At 40.4% G+C, this 23,406-nt stretch overlaps 1 protein-coding gene across 10 annotated transcripts in view; it reads left to right on the top strand.

Annotated features, from left to right (window-relative positions):
• Nucleotides 1–1,483: 1,483 nt before the first annotated feature.
• LOC129734914 (ras GTPase-activating protein 1-like) overlaps nucleotides 1,484–23,406 on the top strand; it is an 87,036-nt gene continuing 65,113 nt past the window's right edge. For 3 of the 10 annotated variants that reach the window (XR_008730452.1, XR_008730454.1, XR_008730453.1), the window contains exons 1-2: nucleotides 1,486–3,147; nucleotides 19,721–19,870. Coding sequence is in view for 3 of the 10 variants with exons in the window: in XM_055700323.1 (XP_055556298.1) it covers nucleotides 2,684–3,147; nucleotides 19,721–19,870 (614 nt within the window). In the remaining 7 variants the exon portion in view is untranslated. Of the gene's footprint in view, nucleotides 3,148–19,720; nucleotides 19,871–23,406 lie in introns of all 10 variants that reach the window. The other 7 variants (XR_008730449.1, XR_008730451.1, XR_008730450.1 and 4 more) reach the window with 5 other exon arrangements.

Below are 23,406 nucleotides of genomic sequence, written 5' to 3'. Positions count from 1 at the left end.
TATGAAGGACTCTCTCTCACGGGAGGGACCCCTGGTGGAGCAAGAAAAGAGCATGAAGAATAAGGAGCAGGAGAAGCAGACCACAACCTCTGTTCCCTATCGTTTTGTGCTGTTTCAGTCAGGGGGGGAAAACACAACAACACACAGGTAGAGAAGTCAGGACTAAACTTGAGTCTGGGAAGAGGGGAGGGATGGGGGGAAGATTTGTTCTTATTTCTTGTTTTCCTACTCCCCGTTTATTCGGCAGTAAGTTTATTTCCCCAAGTTGAATCTATTTTGCCTATGATGGTAATGGCTGAGCAATCTCCCTGTCCTCATCTAGGCCCACAAGGTTTTGTTCTCTATTTTCTCCCTGTCTTGCTGATGAAGGGGGAGTGATAGAACAGATTGGTCAGCACCTAGCTGCTAGCCCACCACACTATACAAAAGCCCATCTCAGTGAGCAGTGTTGTCATCTTGTGTGAAGAGGTCGCCTAGCTATGCATTCAATCCCTATTATCTTATTGTTGTCAACATTAAATGATTCTCTAATTCTAGTGAGGTTAGGTTAGTCCTGTATCTGTAACTTTGTATTAACGACTGTGCCCTTGAAGGGGAGCTACAGGCCTGATAAGGGACATCCTGTCCCTGTAGGTGCCAACAGCCAGTTAATTGCAAAATGAGACTGTAACTAGGGGGAAGGTAAAGATGGCAGGGGGAGATCATGACCACTGAGTCAGTTCACACTAAAAGACTCACCCCACCCCACCTCCCTCAGACATGTGCTGTAAACTAAAAATACACTGTAATTTTAAATCGAAGCAAGAAATATAGACAAATAGAAAACTACTGTGCATAACCAAATACCAATAGTATGTTTTAGGTAAAGCTTGGAAAATACATATGTATAGCTAGACTCTATAAATATTCTTGTTCTTCTGAGTTTTGGGCTTGCTTTTGTGGAATTCCACCTAGCCCCGAGCTTCGCACAATTCTGCAATAAAGAAATACCTCGACTCTGTGTGTTGATTGGCTCTTGCACACCAGGTGAAAGATTCCACTTTTTGGACAGCAGAGACAGTCAGGGCCAGAAGTGCTGAATTAATGCTAAATCTTTCAAATCATTCTGGTTTTTTTGTATCTAGGCTCTTATGTAGTATTTTCAAGCCACTGTATAAGCACAACGACTTCCAGTGCGCTGAGAAAGTCCGGATCCAAGTACCAGAGCATCACCGAAAACTACCCCTAAATCCTGTCAGGATATTACCCAATCTTACCCAGAAGCTAACCCACCAGGAAGGCCTCATTTGTGGCTTGAAGCACACCACCATCTAAACAAGCATGTGAATACCCAGCAAGATCTTCATCACCATGTATACGGCTACTGGGCAATGAAAACAGATTTCCTCTCAATCCCCTGCCACCTCAGCCATAGCACCACCCCCTGCCCAAATCCACTCGCCCCTCCCCAGCCCCCCACATTTGCAGCATCCATGCTACAGTGCCTCACTGGACCTGTTCTCCCTGGAAGCAGCAAGAGGCTCACGCAGTTTTTCTCAGCTTTGATGCCATAACTCAGGAGAGGAATAACGTTTGGCATGATCAGAGGAGAGCCACCTTTTCCTGTTTGGTTGTTGTGGCGTTACTTTGCCTCCTTTTTATTAGTATTCCCCTGTCACAGCACTAGCTAAACTAGTGAACTGCAACAAGGCTTTTACCATCGCATACCAGGTTAACTTCAATAAATAGCTCCCATGCCTTACCCCAGTACAGCCACCGATACCCCACAAGGCTTCAACAGTTAATCTACTATCCATGCTGTTCCTTCATCCTCTTCAGGCCAGTTCACCCTGGTGCATCGGGATTCTTCCTTCTCCAGGCTCTTCTTCCAGCCAGGCTCTCCTCACCCAGGCCCCCTGCTTCTCCCAAGACCGCTCCTTGTCTTTCCTACATCCGGGGCACTCATTCTCCTCCCTGTTTCTTCCAGGTCTCTTGTCATTCAGTCCTCTTCTTCCATCCCCCTTAGAGCTATTTAACTACTTAGCAGGAACCAGCCACAGTTGCACATTATCCACATCAGCCAACCCACTGTCCCTGAAGCCAGCCCACAGCTGGATATTATCAATATTAATTAACCCAGCTTCATTCCTCTACATTTTCTCTACGTTCCCCCGAGGCGGGGATGAGGGGAGAATTCTTATTCTTCTCTTCCTTCTCTGTATCCCTTATACCCCTCAGGAGGGAGCAGGGAACCTGCCCCTATCTTCTTTCCCAGCTACCTTGCGCTCTGCGAGCTGCTGCCTACTCTCTGCATGAGATGATGAGATGGGACACTAAACGCGCAAATGCAGCTCACCAATCTGCTCTTTTCTTTGTCACTAGCTAGCTAGCTTCCTCTTTTCTTCTTTGCCCCGCCCATGTAGTTGTGCGTCTTCGCTGGCTCTTGGGCGGGGGTGTATGAGGGCGTGTTGTGTTTCTGTAGGAGTTGCTCCCCTTGCGGCTGCAGGGGGCAGCGCTGGGGCCTTGTGGAGTTGTTTTAGGCGCCCAGACGGCTATTGTTCGGAGCTTGTCTCTGCTGGTGAAATCTTTCCCTCGTCCCGGCTCTGCTTTCTGCAGGCGGAGGCGTGGGGAGGGGGAAGTCGTCGCCACCTACCCGGCGTGCGGCGGTCGGTGTGGGGGGAGGTAGGAGGGGGCGAGGCTCAGCATGATGGCGGCTGAGGCTGGGGCTGAGGAGGGCGGCTCGGTTACTTCCGCTGGGATGGCGGGAGCTGTTGGCGGAGCTGAGTCGGAGCACTACCCCTTCTTATGCCGGGGCAAGGAGCTGGAGCCGCAGGGCCCCTTCCTGGTGGGCTCTGACGGGGACAGCCCGGGCGCCGGCGGTTCGGCTTTGTGCTCGGCGCTGGGACTCCTGGCGCTGGGTTCGGGGCCTGCTTCTCTGGTGTCCGGAGGCGATGGCACCGTGACAGCGACTGGCCAGGGGCCGGAGGTGTCCGGAGGGGTGCTGCCCCCACCCGAATCCAGCACTGTCGCTTTTCCCTCGCTGCCGCTGCAGCAGCCACCTTCCTTGGCGGGGGGGCTGGGGACCGCGGACGAAGGCGACTCGTTGGATGGGCCGGAGTATGAGGAGGAGGAGGTGGCCATCCCGCTCAACGCTCCCCCCACGAACCAGTGAGTAGCAGCGCTTCCGCGCCCCGCCGGGCGCCCGCCACCTCGGCCGCTTCCCCCGCGGGAAGGGGGGGTGCCGCCGCGGGGAGCGCGGCGTCGGGCCCCCACCTTTTCTCAGTGGACGGAGTCTGTCAAACTCTTGTGGAAGCGTCGTAGAAGTTTTTAATTAGATTATGTTTGGGGAGAAGAGGCAATTGAAAAAAGAAACTGCAAGTCTTAATTAAAGTTTTTATTATCTTTCCATTAGGTTAATCGGCATTCCTGTAGTGCTAGTTATATAAAGAATCTTGCACTAGAGGTAGAGCAATTCTGTGTTTATGTTTTGTGAAATAAAAAAAATTATGTTATTTTTGAAGCTATTGTAAGTATAGAGAATAACGGGGTTTCAAGATACAGGATGGCAGATATGTTAAAGGTATAGGTCAAAGTTCATCTGAATTTGGGTTCATTTTTACCTTCTCTCATGACTCCAGTGTCAGAGAGTTAACTTCTGCATTATTTCAGGTATTTCCAAGATTTCAGAAGCCATTGCAGTTGTAAGGAGGAGATGAGCTGTGATATTAAATGTTTTTTTTCTTAAAGAAAATTAATCTCTCAAATCCTGACAGGCTTTCTACTAATCCTTTCCTCTTTTAGATTTTTGACTTTTTGTGAAAGTTAATAAAGAATAAGTTTTTATTTTTGTGAAGACAGTGTTTGAATAGTCTTAAAATTGTACACTTCCATAAAGAGCTAGCAATATAATCCGGCAGTTTAGATAAAGGCTGAGGAGGAAGCTAGAAGCATGTAAAGGCGAAGTTACTTCTTCAATATTTTGTATTAAGTCAGAGAATTACAGAATTCTGGTCTTCTGGTTTTCTCTCTGAAGGATCAGACTGCTTTTTCTGTTAGAACTGGCTATTATGTTTCTCAGAAAGTAGGGGGGGTGTGGAAATATTTTTAGAAAGAGGGGTAATTCTTGATGAATTATCATATATTTTATATTAATTGTTACTAATTTCACAAATGTAAGTGGATTTCGCCATCAGAGTTGTCTTGTAACTCATATGATAGCATGAAGGTTAGCTTTCATAAAGGATACAAAATTTCTGACAAAAAGCATGTTCTAGGTCAGGGGTCCTCAAACTTTTTAAACAGGGGGCTGGCGCGTGGATGAAGTGGCAGGAGGTCATCTGCGGCTGCTTGGTTTCCCCCCCCAACCCCCGGCGGGGGGGGGGGGGCGGGGGAGTCTGTAAATACTGGGGGCCGGATTGAGGACCCTGGGGGGCCGTATCTGGCCCGCGGGTCGTAGTTTGAGGACCCCTGTTCTAGGGGAAAGACTGTGAAGGCCCTAATCTTATGTATTGGTGGGTGAGGCTACTTATTAAGACAAAAGGGATATTGAAGTCTTTGCAGGACCAGCATAACTGTGTAGTTGAGTATTTGCTCTTGCAGATGCTTTAATATAAAAACATCTAAGCAGTAAAACACTTTAAAAAAATTGATTCAGAAACTTATATCTCCATCTGCTTAACTGTTTTTTCTTGGTAACATTTTTGTGACTTTAAAAAAAAAAAGTTGTTGGCTAATTAAAAATAATCAGAAACCTTTTTCTCTTTCATGCATCTATTTTAATACAAAGTCAATTTTTTTACCATTCTCAGTTAAGTCATTTAAATTAGCTGTATGGTGATAGTAAGTCGTATCCTCTCAGTCCTGATGTCTTATTTTGGAATGGCCCTTTCTTTGTAGTCATACCATCTGCTTTTATAGAATTGAACTCTTGATTTATTACCAGAACAAAGATCTGTCACCTTAATATTATAAGCAAACACCTAATACACTTAATTTCTCTTTTCCAAGTACCTCAGGAAAATGGGAATACTTTTAAATGTGATTTCTTTAGTTTTCTAGCAGTGGGAGGAGCTTGTCAATAAGTAACAGATTAATTAAAATAATCAAAATCTCGAAGTATGATTGGTGTTTATCTTTGATCCTTGTAAGGGCCTAAGGTGGCACCACCAAGTTATAGGTTCAGGATATGGTAACAGATGCCAGACCAACAGCTTTAGGGATAAACAAGCTATTGCTAAATATAGGTACAGTAATAAATACAGATCAGTAGTACAATTCACTGTGGTGTTACAATAACACATCCAGTGATTGAGTAGTACTATTATCCAGGTCAAAACAATGGCAAATCCAATAATTTACCAACACTGAGCCAAACTTAATATCCTTGAGTGCAAAGGCTCGCATAACCATGGTTATTGAGCAGGGTTGCAGGAAGCAGGGCATGGCTTTTTCAGATGAGTGATACAGACCAGCCGACAGGCTCGGGGAATTCAGAATTCCCTGATCGGGCTGTCCTCTTTAATTTTTGAGTTGCAGAAGCACTATCTGGACATATTAATCAATCATTACACATCCTATCTCTGTTCCAGTTCTGTCCTTGGTGTGCAGGGGGCATGCAAATACTGTGTGAGGGCAATGCTAGCACCACAATCCTGAGTGAGACTGACTTAATGATTGTCTGTTCAGTGTGTGCTTTTTCGATTGAGTATGGAAGTAGCATGTTTATGCTGTAGCTTAATGGTAGGTGGGAGGCACAGAATGCTAGGGAATACAGTGAACATTTCTGTGTGCTTTTTGGTCTATTTCTCTGCACTCTAGCCCATCTGCAAAGCTCACTTGCAGAGATTGATGGCAGTCTGAAATGGTGTTATGGAAATGCCTACGAAATGAATGAATGATACTTAATTTAGTAGTAAACCAGTGATATGTGAAATAGTTCAGTTTATGTATTTGAATAAAAATCTTAAAGTTGACAAGATACATCTTAGTGTTGCATTAAGATGGCAGAAGTAGTTCCAGTACATTCCAACACAATTCATATTTTCATATGGTGTTTCTTTAAGCAGTGATTATCAGTTTGAAATGGAAATTGGTTGAAATCAAAAGATACTAACCTTAAAAGATGAAATAGGTTGTCAAAATACTGTCTTGTTAAAACAAAAATCCTACCCACAGTAGATGTATTCTTACAGTCACTCTTGGTATCTGTTGAGGCAACATATTAGTGATAAAAAACAGTTGAAGATAGAGAGCTAGGTAGAGAAATATTAAATAAATGTGGCTTGAGTGAAAGTAAAAAAAAAATGTTTTGTCTTAATGTAGTGTGAAGGTATAGTTTCTTCAGATGAGTCTGTCAGAGGTAGCAAGTCCAGTGTTCTACAGCATTTGTTTATTTCAGTAGCTAATAAGAAAACAATGTTTTTCTGAAAGTGCATAGTTTTACAATAATTATTGAAGGCCATACTCTGTACCAAAGAATAAATGTTTGTTGCATTGAAAACTGAGGGGAAATGCTATTGGCATGTTTGGACCCTACAACCTCTCTGGGCAACCTGTGCCTAGTCACCCTCGTGGTAAAAAAAGTGTTTCCTTATGTTCAGACAGAACCTCCTGTGTTTCAGATAGTGCCCATTGCATCTTGTCCTGTCGCTGGGCACAACTGAGAAGAGCCTGGCTCTGTCATCTTTGCACCTTCCCTTCAGGTATTTATATATGTTGATGAGATCCCCCTGAGCCTTCTCCAGGCTAAACAGTTCCAGCTCTCAGCCTTTCCTCATAGGAGAGCTGCTCCAGTCCCTTTGTCATCTTCGTGGCCCTTTCCTGGTCTCTCTTGTATTGGGGAGCCCAAAACTGGATACAGGACTCCAGGTGTGGCCTCACCAGCTCTGAGTAGAGGGGAAGGATCGCTGTTACAGAAATCTTGGAATAAAGAACTTATCAACACCAATATGATGCAGATAAGCAGACACTTCTTTATTAACGGCCGGGTGCGTGAATGAGTCCTCTCACGATCAACGCACACCAAGTTTCAAAATCATACACCTTATATAGGACTTATACATATTCATGCACAAACATAGTATTTCCCAAAAATCATTAACATACTCTCCTCCCATATCCGATTCTGCACAGTAAAGGTTCGAAAGGTCTAGAAATGGGTCTGGGGTATTATTCGGGTAGGTGGTACATGAGTTGGTGGTTGCGATCTCCCCCTGCCGGAATTACCTTTTACCTACATTCACTGTTTCTTGGCAGGTAACTATGAGTTGCTTCATTCGACTCTCCCCAGTTCCCATTAATTCTACGTTCTGACATCTCGATACATTCTCCTAGGCTACACGTAAACACTGTATCCAATCATGCATTCAATCATGAAACTGTTATCTAAGTTCTAATCATTCCTACTAGGCGATTCTGACCCTTGGTATGGGGCTGTACAGAGGATTTCATAGTAGCTGTTGGTTGCTATGCAAACATAAATTCCACTAAAATATTTCTTATAACTCTATATTCCTAATCAAATGTGGTTAATTAATTCTAACTAATAGCAGATATGTAACATCGCCTCCCCTGACCTGCTGGCAACGCTCTTCCTAATGCAGTCCAGGATATTGTTAGCCTTCTTTGTGGCAAGGGCACATTGCTGGTTCATGTTCAACTTGGTGTCCACCAGGACCCCCAGGTCCTTTTCTGCAAAGCTACTTTCCAGCTTGTAAGCCCCCAGCATGTGTACTAGTGCCTGGGTTTATTCTTTCCCAGGTGCAGGATTTTGCACTTCCCCTTGTTGAATGGCATGAGGTTCCTGTCAGCCCATTTCTCAAGCCTGTTGAGGTCCCTCTGGATGGCAGCATGAGCCCCTGGTGTATCAACTGCTCCTCCCAGTTTTGTGTCATTTGCACACTTGCTGAGGGTATGCTCTGCCCCATCATCCAGATCATCGATGAAGATGTTGAAAAGGACCGGACTCAGCATTGACCCTTGAGGTACACCACTAGTTACTGGCTTCCAACTAGACTTTGTGCTGCTGACCACCACCCTCTGTGCCTGGCCCTTCAGCCAGTTTTTGGTTTGTTCATCCTGCCCGTTCATCAACAGCTTCTTTGTGAGGATCTTATGAGAAACGATGTCAAAAGCCTTCCTGAAGGCTAGGTAGGCAATATCCACTACTCTTCCCCTTGTCTACCAAGCCAGGCATTTCATCATAGAAGGTGATCTGGTTGATCAAGCAAGACTTCCCCTTGGTGAATCCATGCTGACTACTCCTGGTGATTTTTTTTTTTCTTGTCCTTCATGTGCCTAGAAGTGGCTTCCAGGATTAGCTGCTCCATCACCTTCCCCAGGGATTAAGACAAGGCTGACTGGCCTGTAGTTCCCTGAGTCTCCTTTCTTGAAGATAGGGGTGACATTTGCTTACTTCCAGTCTTTGGTCACCTCTCCCAATCGCCATGATCATTCAAATATTATCATTAGTGGCCTTGCGATGAGTCATCTCCCTTGGCACTTGTGAGTGCATCCTATCAGCTTATGTACGTCCAGTTTGCTTAAGTATTCCCTGACCCGATCTTCTTCCACCAAGAGTATGTTTTTCCTTGTTCCAGCCTTTTCCCCCGATCTCTGGGACCTGGGATTCCTGAAAGCCAGTCTTGCCAGTAAAGACTGAGGCAAAGAAGGCATTCAGTACCTCAGCCTTTTCCATGTCCTGTGTCACCAAGCTCCCTGCCCCATTCAGCAGTGTGCCCACATTTTCCTTGGTGTTCTTTTTGTCACTTGTGTACTTATAGAAGCCCTTCTTGTTGCCTTTGGTGGAGGTGATCCTTGAACATTAACCAGCCTTCATGGGCCTCTCTTCCCTCCAGGGCCTTATCCCATGGAACTCTTCCAAGCAGATCCCTTAAGATGCTAAGACTGCTCTCTTGAAGTCCAGTGTTGTGATCTTGCTTTTTGCTGCCTGACCCCCCCCCCCCCCGAACTTCACCATCTAATGGTCACTGCAGCCAAGGCTGCCTTTGACCTTTGCATCCCCAAGGAGCCTTTCCTTGTTTATGGGTATGAGGTCCAGCAGAGCACCTCTCCTCATTGGCTCCTCTATCATCCATGTCAGGAAGCTGCCGTCAGTGCTCTCCAGGAACCTTCTGGATTGCTTAAGTTCTGTTGTGGTGTTCTTCCAGCAGATATCAGGGTGGTTAACCCCCACCCCCCCTGGCTAATTCTAGCTGGCTATAGCTGTGATGTAACTTATGTAACTATTTTAGTGCATGACGGTTTTTTTCTGTTTCACTGTTAATTAGGTTAGCAGGTAACCCTTTTTTTTTCTTCTTCAGTTAACAAGTGTCTTACAAATGCCTGTTCTTGAATTGTAGAGGGAAGATAAACACCTTTTTTTTTTTTTTCATTTTTCCTTCAAGTTTCTGGGTATTTTGCTGATTTGTCCATATATTATAATTTGTGTACTTACAGAATAGAATTGTATATCAATCTGGCTTTATTTTTGTCTGAATAGATGATGTCAGAAATGCTATTTTAAAAGAATGGTTAGGAGCAGCAGAACAAAATTGTACTTTAACCTTATGTTGGAAGTGAAACAGTAAGTAAACTGAACATAAGTACATATATAAATGGAAGCTTCAGATTCAGAAAAACAAAAGTGGAACAACATTTGATGCTGGAAAAAATTTGAAGAAGGATTTTCTGGGTCTTTTGTTTGGGTTTGGGTTTTTTTTGGTGGGTTTCTTTTTGGTTTTTAGTCAGTACTTCTAATTAACATCAGTTGAAGGTTATTTAATCTAAACAGTGGATAGAGACTCTTAACCTGTACTTTATCAAATTTTTATTTTGTCGTATATTGTTTCCCAGAACTTCAACACAGGACTTATGCACTTCACCTACTGGCCTACCCTATTGAGAAACATACTATCGTGCCATATTTTTTTAGCTTTTGTTTCCTTTCCTTCCGCTGGGGAGGAACACTAATTTTGCTCTTAGGAGGCATAGATCTCTTCATCTGTTGTTTCAGCCATAAATTCTTAGGATTCCTGCAGTAGTTTTCCTGTTTCCCCCATATCTTCCTTTTTCCTTTAAAAAACAAACAAAAAACTCCTTGGTATTTATCTCGCTGGTGGGCACAATAAGGATGGAGAAGGCATCTTATTTCAACGTTCTGTTTGTGTTGCATAGAAGTATCTAAATGAAACAAGAATTCTGTGTTATTCTATATTTTACTGTGTTCCTCTAGATTATGGTCGGCACCAATAGGATTTTACTGGTTCTTGACAAGTTCTTTCTACTGTTTTATATACTTTCAGGCAGTCTTAATTTTATTTTTTTTTAATGTAAAACATTTGCTTGATCACTCTGGAATAGAAAAAAAAGTAATTTTTTTTTCATGGGTCTGTCTTTAAATTATATTTTGTATATTTATAAGTATGCTGTTTATAGGTGAGGACCGTTATTAGGGGACCTGCTTACTGAAACTTGTTACTTGAAGTAGTCTGGGATTATGTCAGTGGGAATAGCTATTAGCAAAGGCTTTGAAGAAAAGTACAAGAAAAGCTGAGGTGGATAAAGGAGAGGGTTTTTTTTGTTTTTTTGTTTTTTTTTCTTTATATAGACAACTTTCCTCCTAATTTCTTCTGTAGAAGCTCAAGAATTTGTCTTGTCTTTTTAAAATTCCTTCTAAGGTAGCTAACAGTGTTGCTTAAGTAATTATTTTGTAATGTGTACCTTTAATATTTATCTTCCATTAATTATTAATGTATAGAAACCAATATTGCTAAATAAACTTGTAAGCTGTGGTAACTTTTGAGGAAAGGTGTAGCCAGCTTGCTAGGGAGCAAAGTGTACCCATTCATTGTTCTGATAAGTTAGTTAGAAGTCCGATTCTTGCAATGATTGGGTTCTAAAAAAAAGTCATTCTCATCATCATTCTCATTCAACTTTATATTTTCAACAACTACTTGGGACCAATTTCACAAAGAAACAATTTTTTTAATTAAAGGTTGGTGGTTTCATTTTGTTAACACTGAAATTGTAATACTTGTCTATCCTTAAGTAGAATTTGAGTTTATATAAGTTTCCTCGAGTTGGAACATATATGTTAATGTTAATGTATTTTAGCTATATGTAATTATATTTAAATAAGTTGATTATGTAACTATATGGAAATCTTAGTTTGCTGTTAAGGAATCCTGTCATTGGCTCAGCAGGGGTGGGTGTATGTTTTTTTCTTGTTAATACCTACTTATAGATATTTGGAAAAGGGTTTATTTTATGAACTTCCCCACACAGAGTATGTTGCTTTATTTTTCTGGGATAGTTTCCAGAAGCTGAGGTTAATGATGCACTTAGATTTAGCCAACGTTTGGTAATCAGCTTGGGAGTCTATGGTGATTCTGTGTAGTTTGTATAAGCAGTTTTTCTATAAATAAATAAAAGTTAAGTCTACTTGTTTTTTCTGTAAAATTATGCATATGTATATACACGTTTCCCCTATATGTAATATCCCCCCAAAAGGATATTCTGTCTGTGGCTTGTTGGGTTTTGTTTGCTTATTTTATAGATAACATTTATATATAGAAAGTTTGATGCAATTTAAAAGCAATCATAAATCAATTAATTCCTTTTCCATATATCCATCTGTTAGTAGAATAAATAACATTGGAGACTTTGCAAGATCCAAGCTTGAATATTTGCTTAGTCAAAAAGATTAAGGAATGGCTTGCATTGTCTTGTTCAAACTACAGCCAGATTTCTATACCCTTTCTTCTTACAAAGATTTATGTGCCTCCTGAGCATCTGTGGAGAAAGGGTATTTTTTGTTATTCTTTCTACTCCTTGGCAATCTAAGGGATGCTACAGAAATGTCTTCATCTTTCCAAAAGCAGAATGTAACATATAACCTCTGTAGTAATCATCTTATTTTTTCTAGACTTGAATATATAATGTTTTATTTATACCCATATATGCACACATAATTAATGGAATTGTGAGGTTGCAAGTAATTCAAAACAAGCATTATGAGTTGGATAGTTTGCATCCTATTTGTTCTTTTCTTAGTTCTACATGCAGTTCTTTTAAATTACACTATTGGATTCAGTGTGTATATGGATTGTACTCTTTAGACAGTTCCACCTGTTCCTATTGCAGGTGTGAAGCATTGGACATCTGTCGATTTAGGCATTGTTTCTATCTTGGATTTTAGTGTATAAAGCCCTAAATTTCAGAGTTTTCTCATTATAACAAGAGTTCTTCACTGATGAGACATACCTCACTAGTGAGGCATTCTAGCATCAAAGATTAGGTGATAGTGGAGCACAAAATAAAAATAAAAACCAAAAACAAAACAAAAAACACCAACAAAAAACCCCACCAAAGCCATTGAACTGTGCTTGGTTAGTTTGGGCTCTAATCTAGAGCTGTGCTGCTGACTGGGAGGTGAGAACAAAGATTGGTATGAAGTAAGGTTCAGCACTAGTAGAGGTAGGGACTATATTTCAGTCCTTTGGAACGCTAGTGTTGCTTCCAATGAGAAAAGCTGACTGAATGGGTAGAATAGTAAAAGGATGGGAAGAAAGTCCAAGAAGGGTTGTAGGTAGGAGAGGATGAAGTGCAAGGAGAACGTTGAGGAAACATTGGTACTTCTAATAAAATCAATGGCAGACAAGACAAATAACACCTTAGAAATTAACTGTTGCCAACCAGAATCTGGTGATTTGCACAACAGTATTAATACTGTTTCCATAGGACAGAAAAAGGCATATATTTGACCTGAGAGCACAAGAGATGCTTCTTGCTAAAAACTTTAATGAGTTCCAGAATTAATTTTCTAAGCTGAGCTTTCAGTAAGAAAATGTGAGCTGCTTCAAGAGCCTATTTAGTGAAATTTCATCTATCTATTGGTGGCTTTTTTTTTTTCCAAAAGGTGATTAATGATCTTTTTAGTAAATATATATATTGGGTAGGATTGGAAGAAATCTTTTGAGTTGCAAAGCTTGACTTTATGCTGTTGTCACATCTCTATTTTAAAGCTTATTACACTGCTTGTCCTTACAGTACTTGAAACTTTTAGAACCTTGCTTTAATAAAATTACTAAAATGTATTACCTTTTGAATGTACGCTTATTTCACCTTCTGTTTACTTTTTTATTAAGATTTATTGAGGTTTTTGATTCATTTGTCCATGTGTAAGTCCATAGTTTGCATATGCTCTGAAAGTGTTTTAATGGCTGGTATTGGTAATGCGTACAACTCCCACAGTTAATGGCTTGACACAGCTGCTATACTGAGGAATGCCTATGAAAGTGACTTTCCATGTTAGTTGCCTGGTTCCTAATCTTGAAGTGCAGGGGTGTTCTATTTTTCTACATACTGTTTCAAACGGGTTTTAGAACAGGTAACTGAGAAAAGCAGACTTATTTATTAGATTTATATTTGCTTTGTACCTCCAATTAGAAAAATGTATAGGATCAAAAAAGTATTAAAAAACCCCCGCTTTCCTAGAAGAGCCTGAAACTCTCTTAATTTCATGTATGCTGTATAAAGGACAATTGCTTGGCTGTTCTGGCCCTCCCCCCACTTTTTTTGAATTTCAGGTTACTTTGCAGTCTTTTGTTTCATTATCTTAAGCATGCATCCTTCCACTGTAGAAGTTAAAAGGTTTGCAGAGCTTTTTCTGTCAGGAAGTTTTGTAAAGTGGAGAACTGCAAAGACCCAGTCAGAAATTGGTAACTAACAAGGCAGAGGAAGGCACTGCATTTAATAAAGTGTGAGTGAAACTTACCTTAATTTAATCTCTATGAATAATGCACATAAAGGAAATAATGCAATCTTGCATGATATCTGCATAAATCTAACAAAAATGGGACAAGGTGTTAAAAGGCATAGTTTGGATTAAAAAAACCCTGCATTTTTAGGATCATATTAACATTTTAGGCTGAGAGAAACTAGAAAGGCTAATGTCATCATCAGTGACCTGGATGAAGGGACTGAGTGTACCCTCAGCAAGTCTGATGATGATATAAAACTGGGAGAAGTGGCTGATTCACCAGAAGGCTGCGCTTCCATTCAGCAAGACCTGGACAGGCTAGAGAGTTGGGTGGAGAGGAACCTAATGAAAGTCAACAAAGGCAACTGTAGAGTCTGGCACATAGGGAGGAACAACCCCATGAACCAGCACAGGCTGTGGGTTGACCTGATGGAAGGTAGCTCTGCAGAGAAGGACCTGGGAGTTCTGGTGGACAACAAGTTGCCCATGAGCCAGCATTATGCCCATGTGGCCAAGAAGGCCATTGGAATCCTGGGGTACATGAGGAGGAGTGTGACCAGCAGGTCGAGGGCAGTTATCCTCCCCCTCTACTCTGCACTGGTGAGGTGGCATCTGGAGTACTGTGTCCAGTTCTGGGCTCCCCACTTCAAGAGAGACAGGGAACTACTGGAGGGAGTCCAGCAGAGGGCTACAAAGATGATGAGGGGACTGGAGCATCTCCCTTATGAGGTGGGCCTGTTTAGCCTGGAGAAGAGAAGACTGAGAGAGGATCTTATCAATGTCTACAAATATCTTAAGGGTGAGTGTCAAGAGGATGGGGCCAGGCTCTTTTCAGCAGTGCCCAGCGACAGGACAAGGGACAACGGGCATAAACTGCAACGCAGAAAGTTCCATCTGAATATGAGGAAAAACTTCTTTTTACCTTGAGGGTGACAGAGCACTGGAACAGGCTGCCCAGAGAGGCTGTGGAGTCTCCTTCTCTGGAGACATTCAAAACTCACCTGGACGTGCCTCTGTTCAACCTGCTCTAGGTGAACCTGCTAAAGCAGGGGGTTGGACTAGATGATCTCCAGAGGTCCCTTCCAACCCTAACCATTCTGTGATTCTGTAACATGAACCTTGAACAGTGAAATTTGAACATCAATTCTTCAGCTGTTTATTATCAGGTTTGGAAAGCAGAATAAAAAAGAAAGAAATGAAAATGCAGGATATCTTGGTGGTATTCTCCCATCTTTATGAAACTGTTCTTGAGATTTCTGTATGCCACTTCAAATTAAGGATTTTTCCTGGTTCAAGATAATCATATATCTGCTCCTAATGGGATTAGAACTCACATAGCCTCAGGAAATGATACTAACATTCTGTAATGTTGTGAAAGGTATGAAGGTGGTGATTGTTAATTTATAGGCAGGGAACTTAGACCATGTCTCCCAGAAGTTCACTCTTCTTTTGGATTTTGTTGAAATAGTCTGGTATGGTTAAGGAAAAGAGTGAAATGGGTGTGGCATTTGATGATGGATTTTTCTACTCACTATAACTTGTTTTTTAGATTGAAACAGGGAGGTTTCCAACAGTTATCAACATCTTCATTTCTACTAAGTTGCTGAAAAAATTTTTTCCTCCCCTCCAGTGCTTTCCCCTTCCATTCTTTCCTCCCTGGGCTATTGTGTTCCTAAGTTAAAATTGTAGTACACTGTAAAAGCAAAATGCTTTAGTTAAACAACAAAGCCTCCGAATATTTGATTTTTCCTATATGTAAAAAGGAAATACGTAAATAAAGGGATTTGGTTGAACCATGTGACACACAGTAGCAACTACATCCTTCCAGATGGTAAGTTCACTATCTGATACCTCTTTGCGAACAGCCTGTCTTTCATGAACCTTGTAGTGCTTCGATGTTGGGGGCTGTTAATTGTCATGTGATTGTCCCATAAGACTGCTAAAGGGCTGCAGTGTAATTACATTCCTGCTCACAGTAGAAGGTCTGTTAGCTGGGCCTAATGAGACTGGTGTGACTAGTTTTCTGGTACCTAGCTTCTTCAGTGGAAAACTAAGGAGATCTTGTTTGTAGGCTAGGGATAACAACTCTTAACTCCCTATGCAATTCAGTTAAAGAAATTCATGGCTTATGGCTCTCAACTACATGAAGTGTCAGGAATGGTATCTTATGCAGCTGTATGTTGCTTGTGTATATATCACAATGCATAGAATCCAAACTGTTTATGATTTCATAGTTGTGTATTAATTCTGTTTATTTAATTAAGAATGTGGTTCATAGGGTTGGAGTTTTGAACATGCTGCTTTTGATTTAAACTGATACATGGAAATATTTCCTTGCACAGCATCTGATTGCTTTGTGAAGCATGGAAGTCTTTTATTGATATTCTCAACATTGAAAAAAAATTAAAATTGTAAATATAGGTAACAAGCTATAGCAATGGTTAAACAGCTCATCATAGAAGCAACTATCTAAAACTTTGGTCTATAATTAGTAAGACATCTTGTAGTTGGATCATTTCATAACCTGTTGCAAGGCTACTTATGTTTTCTTTTTTGATGCATCTGATAATAGCTATTGTATTGTCAGGGCACTAACTGTGTGATTCAGAATGTTGTTTAGTTATATTTGCTCAAAACATTGTGAAAATAATGAGTTATTGTTGTGATTTAACTCCAGCTGGCAACTATGCACCACACAGCTGCTTGCTTGCTACCCTCCAGTGGGATGGGGGGAGAATCAGAAGAGCAAAAGTGAGAAAGATCATGGGTTGAGATAAAGGTAGTTTAAGAATTAAAAAAAGGAGGGGGAAAAGCAACAGGGAGGAGGAAAAAAACCCCAGACACCAACCCAAGAAAAACAAGTGATGCAAATGAAAAAGATTGCTCACCATTCACCAACTGATGACCAGCCAGTCCCTGAGCAACTGCAGCCCCTGCCAACCTCCACCCCCCCCAAGATTTATTGCTGAGCATGATGTCATATGGTATGGAATATCTCTTTGGTCATTTGGGGTCAGCTGTTCCAGCTGTGTCCCCTCTTGATTTCTTGTGCACCTCTAGCCTACTCCTTGGTGATGTGGTGTGAGGAGCAGAAAAGGCCTTGGCTCTGTGTAAGCACTACTCAGCAATGACTAAAACATCCCTGTATTATCAACACTGTTTCCAGCACAAATCCAAAACATAGCCCCATGCTAGCTACTGTGAAGAAAAGTAACTCTGTACTGGTTTTGGCCTGGATAATTATCATCACTTAAAACTTGCGATTTTAATGTTAGAAATACAAAAATATTCCTAGTTAGGACTAGGCAAGAAAGAAAGAGGTGACTAGAAATTTTATGGATCTTGTCCTTGGCAATGATGAAGGGTATAAATCGTAGTAGTAGTGAGTTACTGTTTGAAATGAGTACATTTGATAAGAGTCATGGCCAGGGGGGCAGCTTTCTTTTTATGAATAGTGATCTGAAGAATCACTTTACCAATATACGAGTGAGTGGAGTTTATCTTTATTTATTCGGCAGCGCTGGGTGCATGGGGGATTGCTCCACCAAAGTCATGCACACCAAGGGAACCTTTCAGCCCCCTCTTTATACAAGTCACTCATGTCTATTCATTAACTTTCCGGGAACTCATTAATGTATCTCTCATCTGGACAGTTAGCACATTCCCATTCAAGGATTTAGTATATCTTCAAGTTAACAATATTAACATATCTCATGCCTGGACAATTAGCACACTCCCTGTGTCACCCATTTAAGGATTTAGTACATCCTCAAGTTAACAATAAGGGTCTCCTCAGATAAACATGAGCACACCTTTCTTTAAATAAATCATATATGGCCCATTATTCAATAGATAGGCAAGATTTTTATGTTGGTACCCTCCTATCCAAACTTTAATTCTTTTCATGAGTCTAATATCATAGTGCACTCTAGGTAAGACAAGATTTTGCATCTCTTCAGGAAAAAAATATATTTAGTGTAAAGTTGAGAGATGTTAAACATTACTTCTAACTGCATGCATTAAGCATTTGGCAGTTGGAACAGCATCAAATTTAAGTTATTGATCTTGACCTATAAAATTCTAAATGGTACAGAGCCTTCTAAGAGAGTGTCCTGGATCTGGCTGGGCTGGAGTTGGCTTTCTTCATAGCAGCCCCTGTGGTGCTTTGTTTTCGATTTGTGGCTAAAACAGTGTTGATAACACATAGGTATTTTGGCTGTTGCTGACCTGTGCTTGCACAGCATCAAGGCTTTCTTCCTTTCTCACTCTGCTCCCTCTGCCCTCCAGCAAGTAGGCTAGAGGTAGGCAAGAAGTTGAGAAGAGAGACAGCCAGGACAGCTGATGGAAATTGGCCAAAGGGATATTTCATACTATATCAAGTTATGCTCAGTAATTTAAAAAAAAAAAAAAAAAGAGAGAGAGAAAAAAAAAAAAAAGAGGAGGAGGAAGAAATAAAAAGGAGAGGGGTGTGTGTCTTCCAAGGTAGCCATTGCTCAGAGACTGACTAGGTGTTGGTTTGCTTGTGGGAGGTAGTGAGTGATTGCCTTTGCATTGCTTCTGTTGTTTTCAGTTTCCCTCAGCTCCCTTCCTTCATTCTTCTTTCACTTATTAGTCTTTATTTCAACCCAGAAATTTTCTTGCTTTTGCTCTTCCTGTTCTCTACCCTGTTCTGCTGGGGGTTGGGGGGAGTGAGCAAGCAGCTGTATGGGTGGTTAGATGCTGGCTGGGGTCAACCCACCACAGACATGATCTTTCTAACCTTGCCTCAAGAGCTATACAGTGTACAGACAAAACAACTCTTTCGCTGATTTAACTTGTTTTAATTGGGATGAGGAGAAGCAAAGGAGAGAGCTCTGCTAACAAGACTGCAGCTTTGCCAATGTAAACAATATCTACACTGGTACTGCTTCTACTGGTATACAATCTGTATAGTCTATTTGACTTTCATTCTGATAGAAGTTCTCAAAGCCAACTTTTACTTCCATTGCATAGAAAAAATGTTTCTGGTAAGATTTTTATCAACAGCGAAGCTCTTTGGTTTTTTTGTTTTACTCTAAAATTTGCAATTTTTCATTTTTTCTTGTGTACGTTAAGCCAAAAGATGACTTTCATATCTCTTCCAAAATGCTTTTTTTGCAACTCTTGCAAGACCACATGTGAACTGGTAGAATCAGTAGGTGAATGGTCTGAAATAGTTAATAATTTAAATAGTATAAAACAATAGCTGTATAAAGGTGGGGTTTTTTTTCTTTTTAAGAGGTTTTGAGAACACCACTTGGCAACACTTGGCTTTTCTTCAATTGCTTCTTCCACTGCTGCTGCTTCCCCCCATTTGTATGTTTGGTGTAGAAAGAGGTCTGATCAGAGTTGAAAATTCATGTTTGAATGAGTCTAACCTTTGGATTAAACTGAAATATTCTTTTGTCATATTTTGCAGTCTGTGAGTTGCTGTGCATCAGTATTTGCTTTTAATAGGCTATGTGTTGGGTTTGGGGAAGGCTCTTTTTTGGCTGAAATATGGTCTGGTGACTGCTGTCATTTTGTTTAAGTGCAGGCTTTGATACTGTGTTCTATTTGTTGTTTGAGAAACAGGTTATAGCCTGAATTGAAGCCTGAGTAGGCTTAAAATACAATGGTCTGAGTCAGATCAGTTATCTCTTCCCAGAAAATTGGGAAGGAAAGAAAAAGCTGGTTATAGAGATCCTTTGTCCCTTTTGGATGGTTCAGAGTATTTTCCTACAGTGTGAGTTATTTGGGGAAATGGGTTATCTGAACCTGTGAAGCTTTAAAAATTCTGTGTATTGGAAATCTGAGTAATCTGAGAGAGGTTGCACACGTAAACATCTGATAACTTTATTTGAAACAAAGGTTTGGAACTGCATCAGTTTTAACTGAGAACTTTCATTAGTTTCACAGGTCTGTTCTGTGAGAATAAACAGAAGCCTAAATTCTAAGGACACCCATTGTTACATTGTTTTTTAGGTGGTATCATGGAAAACTCGACAGAGCAATTGCAGAAGAACGTCTTTGGCAAGCAGGAAAACCTGGAAGTTACCTTATTCGAGAGAGTGATCGGAGACCGGGTTCATTTGTGCTTTCATTCCTTAGTAAAACAAATGTCAATCATTTTAGGTGAGAATTAAATGTTTTCTTTTAAAACACTTTAATCTGTTTATTTGTGGGTTTAGAATTTAGTACAGTATAGAAAACAATCGTATTATAAATTGAATATTTTTTATATTTTTTTTAATCCATGTATGGTATAGCTCTTTACTAGGGTTTAATTGTTTTAAACCATGCTACTTAAAAATTCCTTTACAGGCTAAAGAATGAAAATGTGAGGAAAACAACATAATCAGAATAGAGAAGTTTATCTAAAGCTGTTGTGACTATATTTGTAGTAATACGCAGGCTTCTTATTAGTAATAGGAGGAGATTGTTTTGAGTCTGTTCCTCAGTTATTGCAGCTCACAGGACGTACTTGAATGTCAAAGTCAGCAAATCAGGGTGTTTCCTTTATAAGAAGGAACAAGGAGAAACAAAGAGGGTATGTATTTAATAATATGAAGATTTGCTGAATCAGCTTTTAGTATGTTCTAGAATTAGTTGTTCTAAATACAAATAGCCCTTTTTCCGAAATTGTAACCAGAATTATTTTACCATTAGCAAGTTATATACATCAATTTATTCTTGTTTACTGTAAATGAAAGATGTTCTGGGAAGGCACTTGAATGTTAGTCAACAAGTTGCATGCTGCAGTATAATGTTCATCTTCACAAAATAGGGTATCAAATGCATCTTCAGCATTAGAAAAATCCTTTTGTCAGCTATCTAAAGAAACAGAAATAAACAGAAAGCAAATTTATTTGCAAAGCAAACAGATATAGCATGCTCATGTTTGCATCATGTTGTCTGAGCTAACAATTCATGCTTCTCAGCTATACTGATTCTTGTTTGAGAACTGGTTACTATGTAGCAGTGGTAGAAAAATAAATTAATACTTGCTTTTTAAGTACTGTTTTTAAGTTTTATTTTTAATAACTTTGCTTATTGTAGCCTATATCAGGTGTTGAATGTTACTTCATGTCCACCATAAATTTTTTCTGACATCTCAGATAGAAAATGGGAAACCATTAAAAACCACTTTCTAAGAAAGGGATCCTTATAATCTTTTCATATCTTAAAGAATCTTTTCTTCTTGGATACATTAAATATATGAAGAGAAAACTATTCAAAAGAAACAAATTTGTTTGCTGATACTGGTCTCCATAAAACAGACCTGCTATTGATTCATTTGTTGACTGCAGTGTGTGTATATGTTTTCGTTATTAGAAGGGCAGATCACAGAATGGTCAGGGTTGGAAGGGACCTCTGGAGATCATCTAGTCCAACCCCCTGCTTTAGCAGGTTCACCTAGAGCAGGTTGAACAGAGGCACGTCCAGGTGGGTTTTGAATGTCTCCAGAGAAGGAGACTCCACAGCCTCTCTGGGCAGCCTGTTCCAGTGCTCTGTCACCCTCAAGGTAAAGAAGTTTTTCCTCATATTCAGATGGAACTTTCTGCGTTGCAGTTTGTGCCTGTTGTCCCTTGTCCTGTCGCTGGGCACTGCTGAAAAGAGCCTGGCCCCATCCTCTTGACACTCACCCTTAAGATATTTGTAGACATTGATAAGATCCTCTCTCAGTCTTCTCTTCTCCAGGCTTGTAGAGGGATTTTTAAAGGACCGAGGACATATGTTGCCATTGTCCAGGTTGGACAACCCAGGCCTGTTAGTTGAAGCTGCAGAGCAGTTTTAAATAGTCCTGGGAACAAGCAATGGGAGAAGGAAAACAAGCTATGCACAAAGAAGAAGCCAGGTGTAGAGCAAGCCCTGGGAGCCGCGAAATCAGCACATTCTCATTGACGCATTCTGATCAGGCACCTGCAGTATGCTCACCAATCAGCGACACGGACCCCCATGTGACTTTTATCCAATCACCTGCGTGTAAAGTCGTGTGAGCGGTTGGTTTAAGTTATTAATATGACCTGTTTGTTTAATAAAGGGAGCACGGCATGTAGCCATATTGGTGTTATTGTCGTGACTTGGCCGACTCTCCACAGGGGACCCTCTTCGCAGGCTAAACAGGCCCACCTCTCTTGGCCTCTCCTCATAAGGGAGATTCTCCAGTCCCCTCATCATCTTTGTAGCCCTCTGCTGGACCCCCTCCAGTAGTTCCCTGTCTCTCTTGAAGTGGGGAGCCCAGAACTGGACACAGTACTCCAGATGCCACCTCACCAGTGCAGAGTAGAGGGGGAGGATAACTGCCCTCGACCTGCTGGCCACACTCCTCCTCATGTACCCCAGGATTCCATTGGCCTTCTTGGCCACATGGGCATAATGCTGGCTCATGGGCAACTTGTTGTCCACCAGAACTCCCAGGTCCTTCTCTGCTACACTCTAATGTTTTTCAGCTTCAAGTATGGCAGTCTTGAAGTTATTTCAGCCAAATATAAGGATATATCTACTGGGTCCCATAGACTGGAAATGTCACTTTCACCAAAGCTTGTTCTTTGCCAATTGCAGCCTTCCAAAAATGGGTGAAATTTCCATTGCTCAAGAATCTCACTGATATTTTGTTTCCTGAAAGTTATATTTTTTTGATTAAACTTTAATTTCTTATTTCTGTTTGACTAAATTACCAATATTTAGGTGAAAGTTCTCCAATTCCCCTTCCCCAAGTTGGATTTAGGCATATGTTCGTGCAATGTATGGTTGACAGATAGTATATGAGTCCATCAAAACTAAATTATTTTTTTGCTGTAGTAGTATGTTTTCTGGTGAGTTGCTGAATGATATAAAATATATATATTTTAAATTTTATATAAATATTGGGAAATAAAATCTTTTATCTTTTCATCTTGTCCTTCAGAATTTTATGTGGTTACAGAAGTCTCTGTATTTACTAGTCCTGTGTGTTCTGAAGAAAGGTTTAATTTCGGCTTGATTTAATAATAAAATATGAAACACTAAATTTCATTTAGAAGCTGATTCTGTGAATATCATGGATTTTATACGGAGTTTGGTAGGAAATATGCCAAGAGATCTAGTCTAGATCCTTAAAGTTGCATTATTTTCTGACTTCCCTTGCAGTGCTATGTGCTTAAAAACTTCAAATTTCATCTCTGAAGATTGATCTTAGTATACATTTTACACTCCTATTTGGTAGAAATAATATAGTTTTAACAACTGATCTGAGAAGAGAGATTTTTAAAGCAGGAATGTATTAGAATACTGACCTGTTAAAGCAAAGTAAAAGTGTAAGAAACCAAGTAGAGATAAACAATATACTCTTTTTCAGCAGTTAAATTTGTTTTCTCCTGTTGTTCTTGAATTGCTCATGAGCTTTGTAAATAAGTCAAATGCTAAGTAGAAAACTAAGTAGTCAGACATGTTTAACTTTTTGTACTGTAATTTGTTTTGAAATATCTTTAAAATAACTTGTTTTCTGGAAACGAGAGAGGTAATGTGAGGTTAGATGTTAAGATTTTTCTTTATTTTTCAACTTATCTAATTTCACTTAATTTCTCTGTTTCTTGTATTTTATTGCATATTTTTATCTTCACTGATCAATGATGTTATATATTCTTAGACTTCAGTTTGTGAAGGCATATCATAAGAATTCCTCCTTT

The sequence above is a fragment of the Falco cherrug genome, assembly GCF_023634085.1.
Source record: "Falco cherrug isolate bFalChe1 chromosome W unlocalized genomic scaffold, bFalChe1.pri SUPER_W_unloc_1, whole genome shotgun sequence".
Taxonomy (NCBI): Eukaryota; Metazoa; Chordata; class Aves; order Falconiformes; family Falconidae; genus Falco; species Falco cherrug.
This window is presented reverse-complemented; position numbering and strand designations above follow the sequence as displayed.